The 12,790-nt window shown below is 41.5% G+C and overlaps 1 protein-coding gene across 3 annotated transcripts in view; it reads right to left on the bottom strand.

Annotated features, from left to right (window-relative positions):
* Window positions 1-1,204: 1,204 nt before the first annotated feature.
* The window catches only part of frs2a (fibroblast growth factor receptor substrate 2a), a 97,168-nt gene continuing 85,582 nt past the window's right edge, over window positions 1,205-12,790 (bottom strand). For all 3 annotated transcript variants that reach the window (XM_078567895.1, XM_078567894.1, XM_078567896.1), the window contains 2 exons: window positions 6,944-7,107; window positions 1,205-3,806 (listed from right to left, as the gene is read on the bottom strand). In XM_078567895.1, coding sequence (XP_078424021.1) covers window positions 2,850-3,806; window positions 6,944-7,107 — 1,121 coding nt within the window. In that variant the 3' untranslated portion in view covers window positions 1,205-2,849. The remainder of the gene's footprint in view (window positions 3,807-6,943; window positions 7,108-12,790) is intronic.

Genomic DNA, 12,790 nt, shown 5'->3' with positions numbered 1-12,790 from the left:
TTCCTCATCACATTTGCTTCTTTAGCATATCACTTTAAATCTGTGCCCTCTTGTTCTTGATCCTTTTACCAGCTTCACCCTACCTACTCTGTCCAGCCCCCTCATGATTCTGAATATCTCTAACAAAACTCCTCTCAGCCTTCTTCTCTCCAAGGAGAACAGTCCCAACTTCCAACTTCTCCAATCTATCTTCATAGCTGAAATTTCTCATCCTTGGAATCATTCTTATGCACTCTCTCCAATATGTTCAAATCCTTCCTGTAATGTGGCACCCAGAACCATACACAATACTCCAGCTGAGGTCTTACATAAATTCAGCGCAACCTCCTTGCTCTTGTGCTCTATGCCCCATTAACAAAGCCCTGGATACTATATGCGTTATTAACTGCTCTCTGCACCTGTCCTGCCACCTTCAATGATCTATGCACGTATATATCCAGGTCTTTCTTCTCCTGCACCCCCTTCATAATTTCACCCATCATTTTATATTGTCCATGTTCATCCTACCAAAATGCATCACCTCACTTCTCCACATTGAACTTCATCTGCCACCTATCTGCCCACTCCACCAACTTGTCTATGTCCTCTTGAAGTTCCACACTGGCCTCCTCACAGTTTACAACACGCTCAAGCTTCATATCATCTACAACCTTTGAAATTGTCCCCTGCACACCAAGATCTAGATCATTAATATATATCCCCGCCTCCTGAGCCCAGCTGTAATTCCCGTCCTGAGAGTGGCTACGAATCCCAGCCCCTGAGCCTCGGGTGGAACAGGCACTGGGTTAGAGATAAGGCTAATCTAAATTGTGTGATCACTGTGCTGGATCCATACAACTCCCTGGATTAGGTTAAAGCAAAATACTGGAAATCAAATAAAAACAAAATACTGGAAAAACTCAGCAGGTCTGGCAGCATCTGTAGAAAGAGAAACAGTGTTAACATTTCGAGTTCAAAATGGTCATATTGGACTAGAAACATTAACTCTGTTTCTCTCCACAGATGCTACCACAGCTGCTGAGTATTTCCAGCATCTTCTGATTTTATCCCTGGCATTAGGTGGTGGATTATTTAGTTCTCGCATTGTTCAGACTTGCTCACCATCCAGTCAGTTGGGCTGGCATCAGGCTCCACTTTGTTGCCACCCTCCACCTTTGAGGGCAGTTTCCACATTAGAAATGAATGGTAACCACGTCACCAGAGATGGTTGTTATTCAGCAAAAAAAAAGTTTATTAATCATACACTAAGTACATTGCTCACTTCTCGTGATGCAGCTTATTCCACAGTGAACTTCAAGAGCTGTTAAACGCTGAATTTCTGGGCAGCTGCCAAATACATAAACAATGATTTATTTAAAAAATTTGGTTTTACTTCAAAACTAGAGGACTCTTGTAAACCAGGTGACTGTAGCAATGATAAATGTTTGTAAAATCATCATTCTCATGCTACAAAAAGTATTACAATATTGGCACTTTTGACATTTGACAACCTCAGGCACAAAACATATGGGCATTCCTCAAAACCAGCAATTTTGGCAAACATCAGTACCTGAAATTCAAATAATAAAACATGGCAACGTCTAACTAATTTTTGCTTGGAGTATATCCTAAACTTGGTTATGACAAAGAGCAATGCAAGAAAAACATGGAATGTTTGCAACTCAAAACACCAAAAATGGGTAAAATATATATAAAAAAATTTACAACAAAATTAAGCAAGGATGTGCGCCACTCTGAGCTTGTACTATTTTTGTGCCCTATGTAAAAATAATTTTAGAACTATTTTACTACTTTTATACAATCACTATATTTATGCAGAGAGACTAACACTTTATAACACGTTAGAAAATTTTACAGTATTGTACAATACAAAAATAGTCAAGAAACATTAGATGCAAGTTCCATCTTTTAGTGTATCTTATAGTCTAGGAATTGATAACTGTAGCGTCTGTGTTTTTTTTTACAATTACTAAATGGCACTGTGTCGCTGACTGAAGGTTTAATATGACCAGTTGCTAATCATGTCAAAAGTACTCTAATTTACAGTCAGAGAAAACTGCAATTTTATTTTTAGAATGTGATTCCATTCAACAAATTAGACCTGAATGAAACTGGTAGAACAAAGTAAACTAGCAAAAGGAGCAGCACTGACAGTAAAGTACTTTGAACATAATGACTACAAGGCACAAACATGGTGTTTTAATGTCCTCCAGCAAATTCCTTTGAAATTGAGGGACATACTGCATTATATCCTCAGTCATGTTACACTATTGCATGGTGAAAGTGATTAATGCACATTCATACTTGGATTTTGGTTAGCAAAATCTCAATACAAATACAAGTTGTAAGCCCAGAATCAGTTAAGGCTAATGAAACAAACAAACAAACAAACACACACACACATACCAATCACAGTAGAAACTGCAGAAATTAAATTTAGTTAGGTATGTCATTTGCCTGCAAAGAATACACATACCATAAAAATTCTGTAAGAATTGCTGGAAAAGCCATCATAAAAGTAGACTTAGATATCTGCATCAACGTCAATGTTTAGGGAAGCGGCGTTTAATTCCAATTCAGTTAAATGGAATTAACATTGTAAAAGTGATCATGTTCTATAACCTAAGTTTAAACTGCAGAATGATAAAGTAAAAAAGGGTGCTCTTATGGAGTTCCTGCTCTACATGAATTCCCTTTAAACTGGCATAGCATGTAAGGCTCAAAATACAATATTCCTATAACTTTTCCTTAATTCAGTCTATTAACTTGTTAGATTTTAGAAGAGAGAACTTAGTCCCTGTCTCTTTATTTAACAAAGGTGCAACTAAACAAAATAGTGCCTCCTAGGCTCACATTGGAAGGTCAGTACTGTTATGTCTTGTTTTTCTTGCTGTTCCATCATCTCTTGGCAGTGCTTTCTGTAAGTTTGACATAGCAGCAGTCTTTTCTATGTCTATCATAGCATATAGTTCTGTTCGCCTGGTTGGAGTTTGTGGAAGTGGAGTAGTGGGTGTTTTTGGAGTCTGTGGGTTGTCTGAATCACTACCACCTTCCAAGTCAACTTGGATGTAGTTCAGCTGCCTATGTTCAAGACTTGGTCGCCTTATATCAAAATTAAAAACGCTTGGGGAACAATCCAGTTGTCGTAAAAAATCAACCTTGTGTAAGTTAGGCTGAACAGTTACATTCTCTGTATTGACATAGTTGTGCATTTGATCAAGATTAGTGTGATAACCATTCTGAGAAGGCGTCTTTGGTCCCAAACTATCTTCTTCATCTCTGCTTAGTTTGCGTACTTCCCACACTGGAGGCAAAGAAGGCAAGTTTTCATAATTCAAGAGTGCAGTCCTCCTCTGAGCAGAATTGTTGATATTCTGAGCATCAGTACTATTATTTGATATTAGTCTACTCCTCCTGCCTCCTGAGGCATTGGGGATTGACAGGCCATTAAGGTTTTCATACACTAGTTTGTTAGTAGAGGGTGCTTCCTTGCGCTCATCACTGTCATAACCAGTGTCCCAATCAGTACAATTAGTGCCACTGCCAGCACTTGTCTGCTCACTTCCAAGGGCTTCCTGTTTCTCCTTTTCCATGAGCTGCATTTGCACAGGAGTTGGTCCCAAAACAAACTTAACCCCTTCGGGTTCAAAGACAACTTGGGGGTTTCTCTCTTCGATCGAACAGCAATGATCTCCTAATTCTCTGTTGACATCACCATTTAAGGGTCGGAGTTCCAATGATGTTTGCACAATGGATCTGCTTTTCAGTTCTTCATGTACACCAGAGGTATTGACATATGTATGAACCTGTGGATAGGTGAAACACAAAGATATCATTGTTTAAAGAACCATGTAAAAGTGTGTGTTACACAATAGAAAAAAAAACATCAGTAGCAGAGCAATAATGTATTCTTACTCATGATTCATGGTTTTTCAAATATTATGGGTCAAATTTTGCAGTAGTAATGACAGCAAAACTGTCAGTGTTCAACATCATCACGCCTCTGAAAACTGACAGCAACTTCTGAAGTCTGCAGTTAAATGCAGAAATGCAGAAGTTGCTGTCAGTGATTTTACAGTTCTCCAAAGGGTCCACTGTTGAAGACCCCCCCCCCCCCCCCCCCCCCCCACCGGACTGCAATCAAGAAGAAATCACTTTTTTTTTTATTCATTCATGGGATGTGGGCTTCGCTAGCTGGGCCAAGCATTTATTGCCCTAGTTGCCCTTGAGAAGGTGGTGGTGAGCTGCCTTCTTGAACTGCTGCAGTCCGTGTGGTGTAGGTACACCCACAGTGCTGTTAGAAAGGGAGTTCCAGGGTTTTGACCCAGTGACAGTGAAGGAACGGCGATATATTTCCAAGTCAGGATGGTGAGTGTCTTGGAGGGGAACTTCCAGGTGGTGGTGTTCCCATGTGTCTGCTGCCCTTGTCCTTCTAGATGGTAGTGGTTGTGGGTTTGGAAGGTGCCATCTGAGGAGCCTTGGTGAATTCCTGCAGTGCATCTTGTAGATGGTACACACACTGCTGTTACTGTGCGTCGGTGGTGGATGAAGTGAATGTTTGTCGATGTGGTGCCAATAATGCAGGCTGTTGTGTCCCGACCTGACAAAAATTTTGCTCTTTATTAGTCCCTTGTCAAATGAGAAGTAACTGGGTTATTAAAAGAGTACTAAGTTCATAATTACTGTTGAACAGCCTCACTGTCTCTGACAAACTAATTTTATATTTGTGGAATGTCAAATTTCTGTATTTTGATTAAACATTTTTAAAATAATAAAAATTTCTTCATGATTTTTCAGCTTCTACTTTAGTCTCACATGTATGTCCCAATCATTTATTTTGCTCTCTGGGCACCTTGAGAAACCCACAACTTGACATCAGATTCAAAACAGTCTCGGGAAAGAGAAAATCCTTGCCATAAAGATGGGTAGCTTTCTTCAAGGTCAGTGGTGAGCATTTTTGCTTAGACGCTGACTGCAAAATCTAGGCCTATATTTTCTCAGCACAAAGTACAAGAGTATACCCTATTTTCAGGAGCTTTCTACATTAAAAGGTTCTGTAGATATAATGAAGAGTTAAGTTGAATCTTTAAAATCCTGACTTTCTCTCTTCAACAATGGTAGATAAAGCCAACAAAAACAAAGTGCTGGAAAAACTTGCTGAAGGACCATACAGTCCCCATCCACCACGACCCTCCTCCACCGGGCTGAACTTGTTCTCTCATTGAACAATTTCTCCTTTAACTTGTCTCACTTCCTCCACATAAAAGGCCTGGCTATGGACGTGGGTGCTAGTTATGCCTGTCTTTTTGTGGGGTATTTGGAACATTCCTTGTTCCAGTCCTACTCAGGCTCCTTCCCACAACTCTTTTTCCGGTACATCAATGTTTCGGTGCCGCTTCCTCTCTCATCTGGAACTGGAAAAATTAATCAATTTTGCTTCTAATTTCCACCCTTCTCTCACTTTCACATGGTCCATCTCCGACACTTTCCTTACCTTCCTTAACTTCTGTGTCTCCATTTCTGGGGAAAGACTGTCTACTAATATTCATTACAAGCCAACCGACTCCCACAGTTATCTCAACTACACCACCTCATACCCTGTAATACTCCAATCCATTCCATTCTTCCAGTTTCTCCGTCTCCATCACATCTGTTATGTTGTTACCTTCCACAATGGCGCTTCCAACATGTATTCCTTTTTCCTCAACTGAGGAATCTCCCCCACTGTGGTTGACATAGCCCTCAACCATGTTCGACCCATTTCCTGCACTTCAGCACTCACCCCTACCCACCCTTCCCAGAACTTTCCATCCCACTAGCCTCCACATTCAAAGGGTTATCCTCCAACATTTCCACCAACTCCAGCATGATTCCACCACCAAACACATCTTCCCCACCTCTCCCGTCGGCATTCCGAAGGGACTGTTACCTCGGGGACGCCCTGGCCACTCCTCTTTCACCCCCAACATCTCATCCTCTTCCCACGGCACTTTCCATGTAATCGCAGGGGGTATAACACCTGCCCCATTACCTCCTTCCTCCTCACTGTCCAAGGCCCCAAATACTTGTACTTCTTTCAATTTAGTCTACTGTATTCACTGCTCACAATGCACTCTCCTCTATATTGGAGAGACCAAATGCAGATTGGGTGACTGCTTTGCAGAACACCTCCGTTCAGTCCATAAGCACGGTCCCAATCTTCCAGTGACTTGCCATTTCAGTTCACCACCTTACTCTCATGGTCGCATTTCTGTCCTCGGCCTGCTACAATATTACAGTGAAGCCCAACTCAAGCTCGAGGAACGATACCTCATCTTCCCATTAGGCACTTCACAGCCTTCTGGACTCAACATTGAGTTCAACAACTTCAGACCATGAACTCTGTCCTCCATTTTGTATTTTTTTTTTTCCCTTAGTGCCATTCTGTATCTTATTCTCATGTTTGCTTTCAGACAACATTGACCTTTATTCTGCTATTACACTGGACCAATGCTTTCTTGCTTTACCACTATCATTTCCACTCTCTTTGTTTTTGGTTCCATGACATCTTTGTAATTTAATCTCCATGCCCTCTAACCGATCCCTGACCTTCCCTTTTGCTCCACCTGACGCCCCATTTTTTTCAACAGAATAAAACCCATCACATTTCTGCTTCTCTTCAGTTCCGAAGAGTCGTACTGGAGTTGAAATGTTAACTTTGTTTCTCTCTCCACAGAGGCTGCCAGGCCTGCTCAGTTTTCCAGCACTTTGATTTTACTTCAGATCTCTAGCATCCACAGTTTTTTTGTTTCTATTTTAGATAAATTGCTTTTGCATGTGCAGTAATGTTTATTAAAAAAAAAGTCTTTCTTTAGTTACATGCACCAAAATGAACAGAAACATTTCCTTTTATGCAATTTAACTACAAAAATTATTTTGGGCTAAAGCGTCACACTGTTCTTACTTGTTCCTCTGAAACTATCAGAGGGTGTGTTGACTCTTCATCTACTGAGGGCAGGCGTGCACTGCCTACCGATGGATGTCGTGTTGAAGGATGAGAGGAGCCATCTCCAAACGACGGATACCGAGGATATCCATTTGGTAAACTTGGTTGCACAAAACCTGGAGCTGAAAGAAATGACAAATAATTGCAGAAATATTTGTAAACCCAGCCAAATTACATTTTTACAGGCATGAAACTTAATTACAGTTTCAAAACCCTGAAATATTTATTTCCCGTGAAACCTTTTCTATTTTCATGTGGTCTGACACAACAAAATGTCCGCTGTAGCTTCAGCAGAAGAGCTGTAAGACCCTACAAAAATGGAAAAATAGAACTTTTCCAGAGTTACCACGGATCCTCCACTGAAATTAGAGTAGATAACTCGAAGAACGCCCCTGGAAATTCGCTGCCAATGTGTCAGAAATTTGACTGCTTCAGTTATTCAGCTGGTAGTGTAAGACAGAAAGCAGCAAGGCGAAGTCTGGTTACAACAAATATTTGCATTCTAATCCGGAATCTCAACCGCTAATTTAAAAAAGTCAAAAGCTGCATCTGAGAATTAAAATGACCAAGTATATTGATTTAAAAGCTGCAAAAAGCAAACAATTTCTGGTTAGTGGTCAATTTTATTTTTAGATGCTCATGCCCACATAGTAGTATATCCTGATTAATATTAAAATATCTCTTTTCATCAATGAAAAAAATGCCACTAAGTTGTTTGGATTTATAAACAAAGGATTAAAATTATGATTGCATTCCTAACATCCCCAAATTTAAAGTGTTCCACCATTCTTATTATAATTTTAATCCTATGCCATTAGATCAAAATTTACCTTGAAAACAGGAGTTTCTGTAAATGAACTATTCTAGTTGAATCTAAAATGAATAAATTAGATAAATAGCTGATCTTAACACTCAAGGCATTGAAGAATACCAAAAGGATGCTGATACAGGCCAGAGGAGACCTAAATTGCTTATCAGAAACAATCCCCCCTTTACTAAACTTGCTACAAAACAGGATGACAAGCCGGGCAAATTTTGTGCAGCAAATCCATAACAGGATTACTGGGAACTGTAAAGTCATCCATTTTGGACGCAAAAACGATAAATCTGAGTATTATTTCAGTTCTGTAAAGCTAGGAACAGTGGAGGTCCAGAGAGATTTAGGGGTCCAAGAACACAGATCACTAGACTGTAGTCAGGTGCAAAAAATAATGAAAAAGGCCCTTTTCAATCTGCCTGCAGCCTTTGATTTGGTTGACCGTAACATCCCCCTCTGACGTCCAACTGGATGGGACTGCATTCATGTGATTCCACTCTTGTCCAACTAGTTCTGGCCAGGGAATTGCCTGCTATGGTTTCTTTTCCTGCTTCTGCACTGTGACCTTTGGCGTTCCCACAAGGATCTATCCTTGGCCCCCACTCATCTACTTGCTGCCCTCAGCGAAATTTTCTGAAAACACGATATCAGATTCTATACATACACAGACGACACCCAGCTCTAACTCACCACCACCTCTACTGACCCCACCACAGTCTCTAAATTGTTAGGCAGCATGTCTAACATCCAGTACTGGATTTCATCCAACTAAATATTGGGAAGACTGAAGCAATTGTCTTGGGTCCCCATCACACACTTTGTTCTCTAGCCACCGACTCCACTCCTCTCTGGCAATTGTCTGATGCTGAACCAGATCATTCACAACCTTGGTGTCGTATTTGACTCTGAGATCAGCCTTCTACCACATAGCTGCACCATCATCAAGATCTTTGTAACATATCCTGCTTCAGCTTATCTGTTGCTGAAACCCTCATTCATGCGTTTGCTACCTTGAGGCTTGACTATTCAAATGCTCTCCTGCCCAGCCCAACTTTCACTCTCAATAAACTTGAGTTCATCCAAAAATTCTGCTGTCCATAACTCGCACCAGGACTCATTTACCTGTGCTCACTGATCAACACTAGCTTCCAGTCCAGAACCGCCCCGACTTTAAAATTCTCATTCTTGATTTTTCCCATGGCCTTGCCTCTCATTTTATCTGTAACTACCTCCAGCCCCACAACCCTCCAAGATCTCTGTGCTCCTCTAATTCTGGCCTCTTGAGCCTTGGAAAGATTGCAGAGCAAGTTCAACAGAAGGTTTCCAGGGCTACAAGGGTTACTTTATGTAATCTCTCCACAACTACCTTTGTATTCCATGGAATACTGAGATTAAGGGTTGATTTGATTTGGACTTTCATGATTTTGAAAGAAATTGATAAAGCAGATAGAGAGAAACTTGTTCCGCTGGTGTGGGAGTCTAGGACTAGGGGACCCAATCTTAAAGTCAGAGTCAGTCCATTGAGGAGAGAAGTTAGGAAACACTTCCTCATGCAAAGATAAAAGTGTGGCACTTACTCCCACAAAGAACAATAAATGCCAGCTCAATAATTTTAAATCCGAGATCGATAGATTTTTGGTAGACAATTGCATCAAGCGATATGGAGCCAAGGTATCTGGAAGGATCCGGATTACCATAATCTCATTAAATTGTGGAACAATCTTGAGGGGTCTACTAGTGGCTTACTCTTATGGTCGAGCTGCAATACAACTGAATCAGACAGATTAGATTGATGAGCTGAACTTTTCCCATCCTTTTTCATTTGTTCATATGACCTAGCTCAGTGCTTTCTGGGCCTGCCCATTGGACAGAAAGGATCCCCTGTAACTTTGGTAATTCTGAAGCCCCTGTTTCACATCTCACCATAAACATGGCACTCTTGCTTACAATTTCATCTCTCTCGCCATTCACTGTTTGAGGCTGAACCAGAATGTTGCAACCTCAGTATCCTATTCCAATCAGAACCGGGCTTCTGATCCCTTATCTTCTCCATTACATAAACGAGCTCCTTCCATCTCCAAAACATCGTCCATTTCTGCTCTACCTCAGCCCATCTGCTGCTAAGGTCCTCATTCATCCCTCTGACACCTTCACACTTGACTATTCCAATGGTCTCCTGGCTAGCCTCCCATCCTCCACTGACCATACACTTCAGCTGATCCAAAACTCCGCTTCCCGCATCCTATCCTGCACCAAGTCCCACTCACCCTTCATTCCTGAGATGGGTTGGGGCACACTGTTGCAGGAGAATTGGGGGAGTTGCACTCTGCATCTAATCATGTTTTGCTTTACTGAGACTGCTTCAAGGTAACCACTGAGTGTCTGAAATAACATTAACATTCCTCACTGTGACAAGTAGAAATTCGCACAATCTTTATTCCAAGAAGTAAGACTTCTGTTTATCCAGCTACATGTTTACAATTTAAATTATCAAATGATTTAATTTGGTACATTGGACTGTCACGACGTAGGTATCATAGGCTGATCACACGATCAGTAATTTTAACTGCGGCATCAGCATCTTTGTGACAAAATTGACAATTTGTGGTGTCAAGAGGAATGTGGCTACGTTTGTGACTAAAAATTGTGGACGTTTTAGGTTTGCTGGCACATACCTTTAAGAATAATTTTAAAGTGGATTTTTATTTTGAAAAACAGAAGCAATATGTATTGTCAAATGTATAAGATCATAAACGGGAAGGCAGATTATTATCTGAATGGCTATAAATTGAGAGAGGGGAATGTGCAACCAGACCTGGGTCTCCTTGTACACCAGTCGCTGAAGGTAAGCATGCAGGTGCAGCAGGCGATAAAGAAGGCAAATGGTATGTTGGCCTTCACAGCCATAGAACCATAGAAAAGTTACAGCACAGAAAGAGGCCATTCGGCCCATCTTGTCCATGCCAGCCCGAGGACACCCAGGTGCCCTTTCTAATCCCACCTTCCTGCACCCAGCCCATAGCCTTGCAGCTTACAGCACCTTAAGGTGCAGATCCAGGTACTTTTTAAAAGAGTTTAGAGTTTCTGCCTCTACCGCCAACTTGGGCAGTGAATTCCAGACACCCACTACCCTCTGCGTAAAAAAGTTCTTCCTCATGTCCCCCCTACACTTTCTGCCACTTATCTTGAATCCATGTCCCCTGGTTCTAGAATTCTCCACCAAGGGAAGCAATTGTTTTCCGTCCACTCTATCTATTCCCCTCATAATTTTGTACACCTCAATCAAGTCACCTCTCAGCTTCTTTGTTCTAAGGAAAACAACCCTAACCTATCCAATCTCTCCTCGTAGCTACACTTTTCTAACCCTGGCAACATTCTTGTAAACCTCCTCTGCACTCTCTCCAGAGCTATTATGTCCTTCCTGTAATGTGGTGACCAGAACTGCACACAATACTCCAGTTGTGGCCTCACCAGTGTTTTATACAATTCAACATTATACCCTTACTTTTATATTCTATACCTCCGCCAATGGAGAGCATTCCAAATGCCTTCTTTACAACCTTGTCCACTTGAATGGCTGCCTTCAGGGACCTGTGTACTTGTACGCCAAGACCTCTCACTTCATCTACCCCTCTTAGTATATTCCCATTTATTGTGTAATCCCTGTAACTGTTTGACCTCCCTAAATGTTAGACCTCACACTTCTCTATGTTAAAATCCATCTGCCACTTTACTGCCCAACCCATCTATATCGTTTTAGAGATTATGGCTATCCTCTACACTATCTTTGTGTCATCTGCAAATTTCCCAATCCTTCCCCCCACGTTCACGTCTAAATCATTAATATATAATACAAACAGCAAGGGTCCCAACACCGAGTCCTGTGGAACAGATGATTCGAGTACAGGAACAATTGTCTTGCTGCAATTGTACAGGGCCTTGGTGAGACCACACCTGGAATAGTGTGCGCAGTTTTGGTCTCCTTATCTGAGGAAGGAGTGCAGTGAAGGTTTACCCGACTGAGTTCTGGGATGGCGGGACTGACATATGAAGAGAGATTGAGTTGATTAAGATTATATTCGCTGGAGTTCAGAAGAGTGAGGGGTGATCTCATAGAAACCTATAAAATTCTAACAGGACTAGACAGGGTAGATACAGGAAGGATGTTCCTGATGGTGGGGGAGTCCAGAACCAGGGGTCACAATCTGAGGATATGGGGTAGACCATTTAGGACTGAGATGAGGAGAAATTTCCTCACCCAGAGAGTGGTGAGCCTGTGGAATTCGTTACCACAGAAAGTAGTTGAGACCAAAACATTGTATGTTTTCAAGAAGGAGCTAGATATAGCTCTTGGGGCGAAAGGGATCAAAGGGCATGGGGAGAAAGCGGGAGCAGGCTATTGAGTTGGATGATCAGCCATGATCATAATGAATGGCGGAGCAGGCTCAAAGGGCCGAATGGCCTACTCCTGCTCCTAGTTTCTATAAGAAATAGGTGCAGGAGCAGGTCATTTGGCCCCGTAAGCCTGCTCCACCATACAATATGATGATGATCATGGCCATAATTCCACTTTCCTGCCTGCCCTCATAACCCTTGATTCCCTTGTTGATGAAAAATTTGCCTAACTCAGCCTTGAATATATTCAATAATCCAGCCTCCAAAGATCTCTGAAGAAGAGGATTTCAAAGTCAAACAACCCTCATTAAAAAATTCCTCATTTCCGTCTTAAATGGGAGTCCCCTTATTTTTAAACTGCGCCCCCTAGTTTTATACTCCTCCACAAGGGGAAGCATCCTCCTCGCATCCACCTAAGTCCCCTCAGAATCTTACATGTTTCAACAAGATACACCTTTGATTCTTCTAAACTCCAATGAGTATAAGCCTAACCTTCTCAACTTTTCCTCATAAGATAACCCCTTCATTGCAGGAATCAGCCAAGTGAACGTTCTCTGAACTGCTTCCAATGCAATTATATCCTTCTTTAAGTA

This window comes from Cetorhinus maximus, chromosome 22 (assembly GCF_964194155.1).
Source record: "Cetorhinus maximus chromosome 22, sCetMax3.hap1.1, whole genome shotgun sequence".
Lineage (NCBI taxonomy): Eukaryota > Metazoa > Chordata > Chondrichthyes > Lamniformes > Cetorhinidae > Cetorhinus > Cetorhinus maximus.
This window is presented reverse-complemented; position numbering and strand designations above follow the sequence as displayed.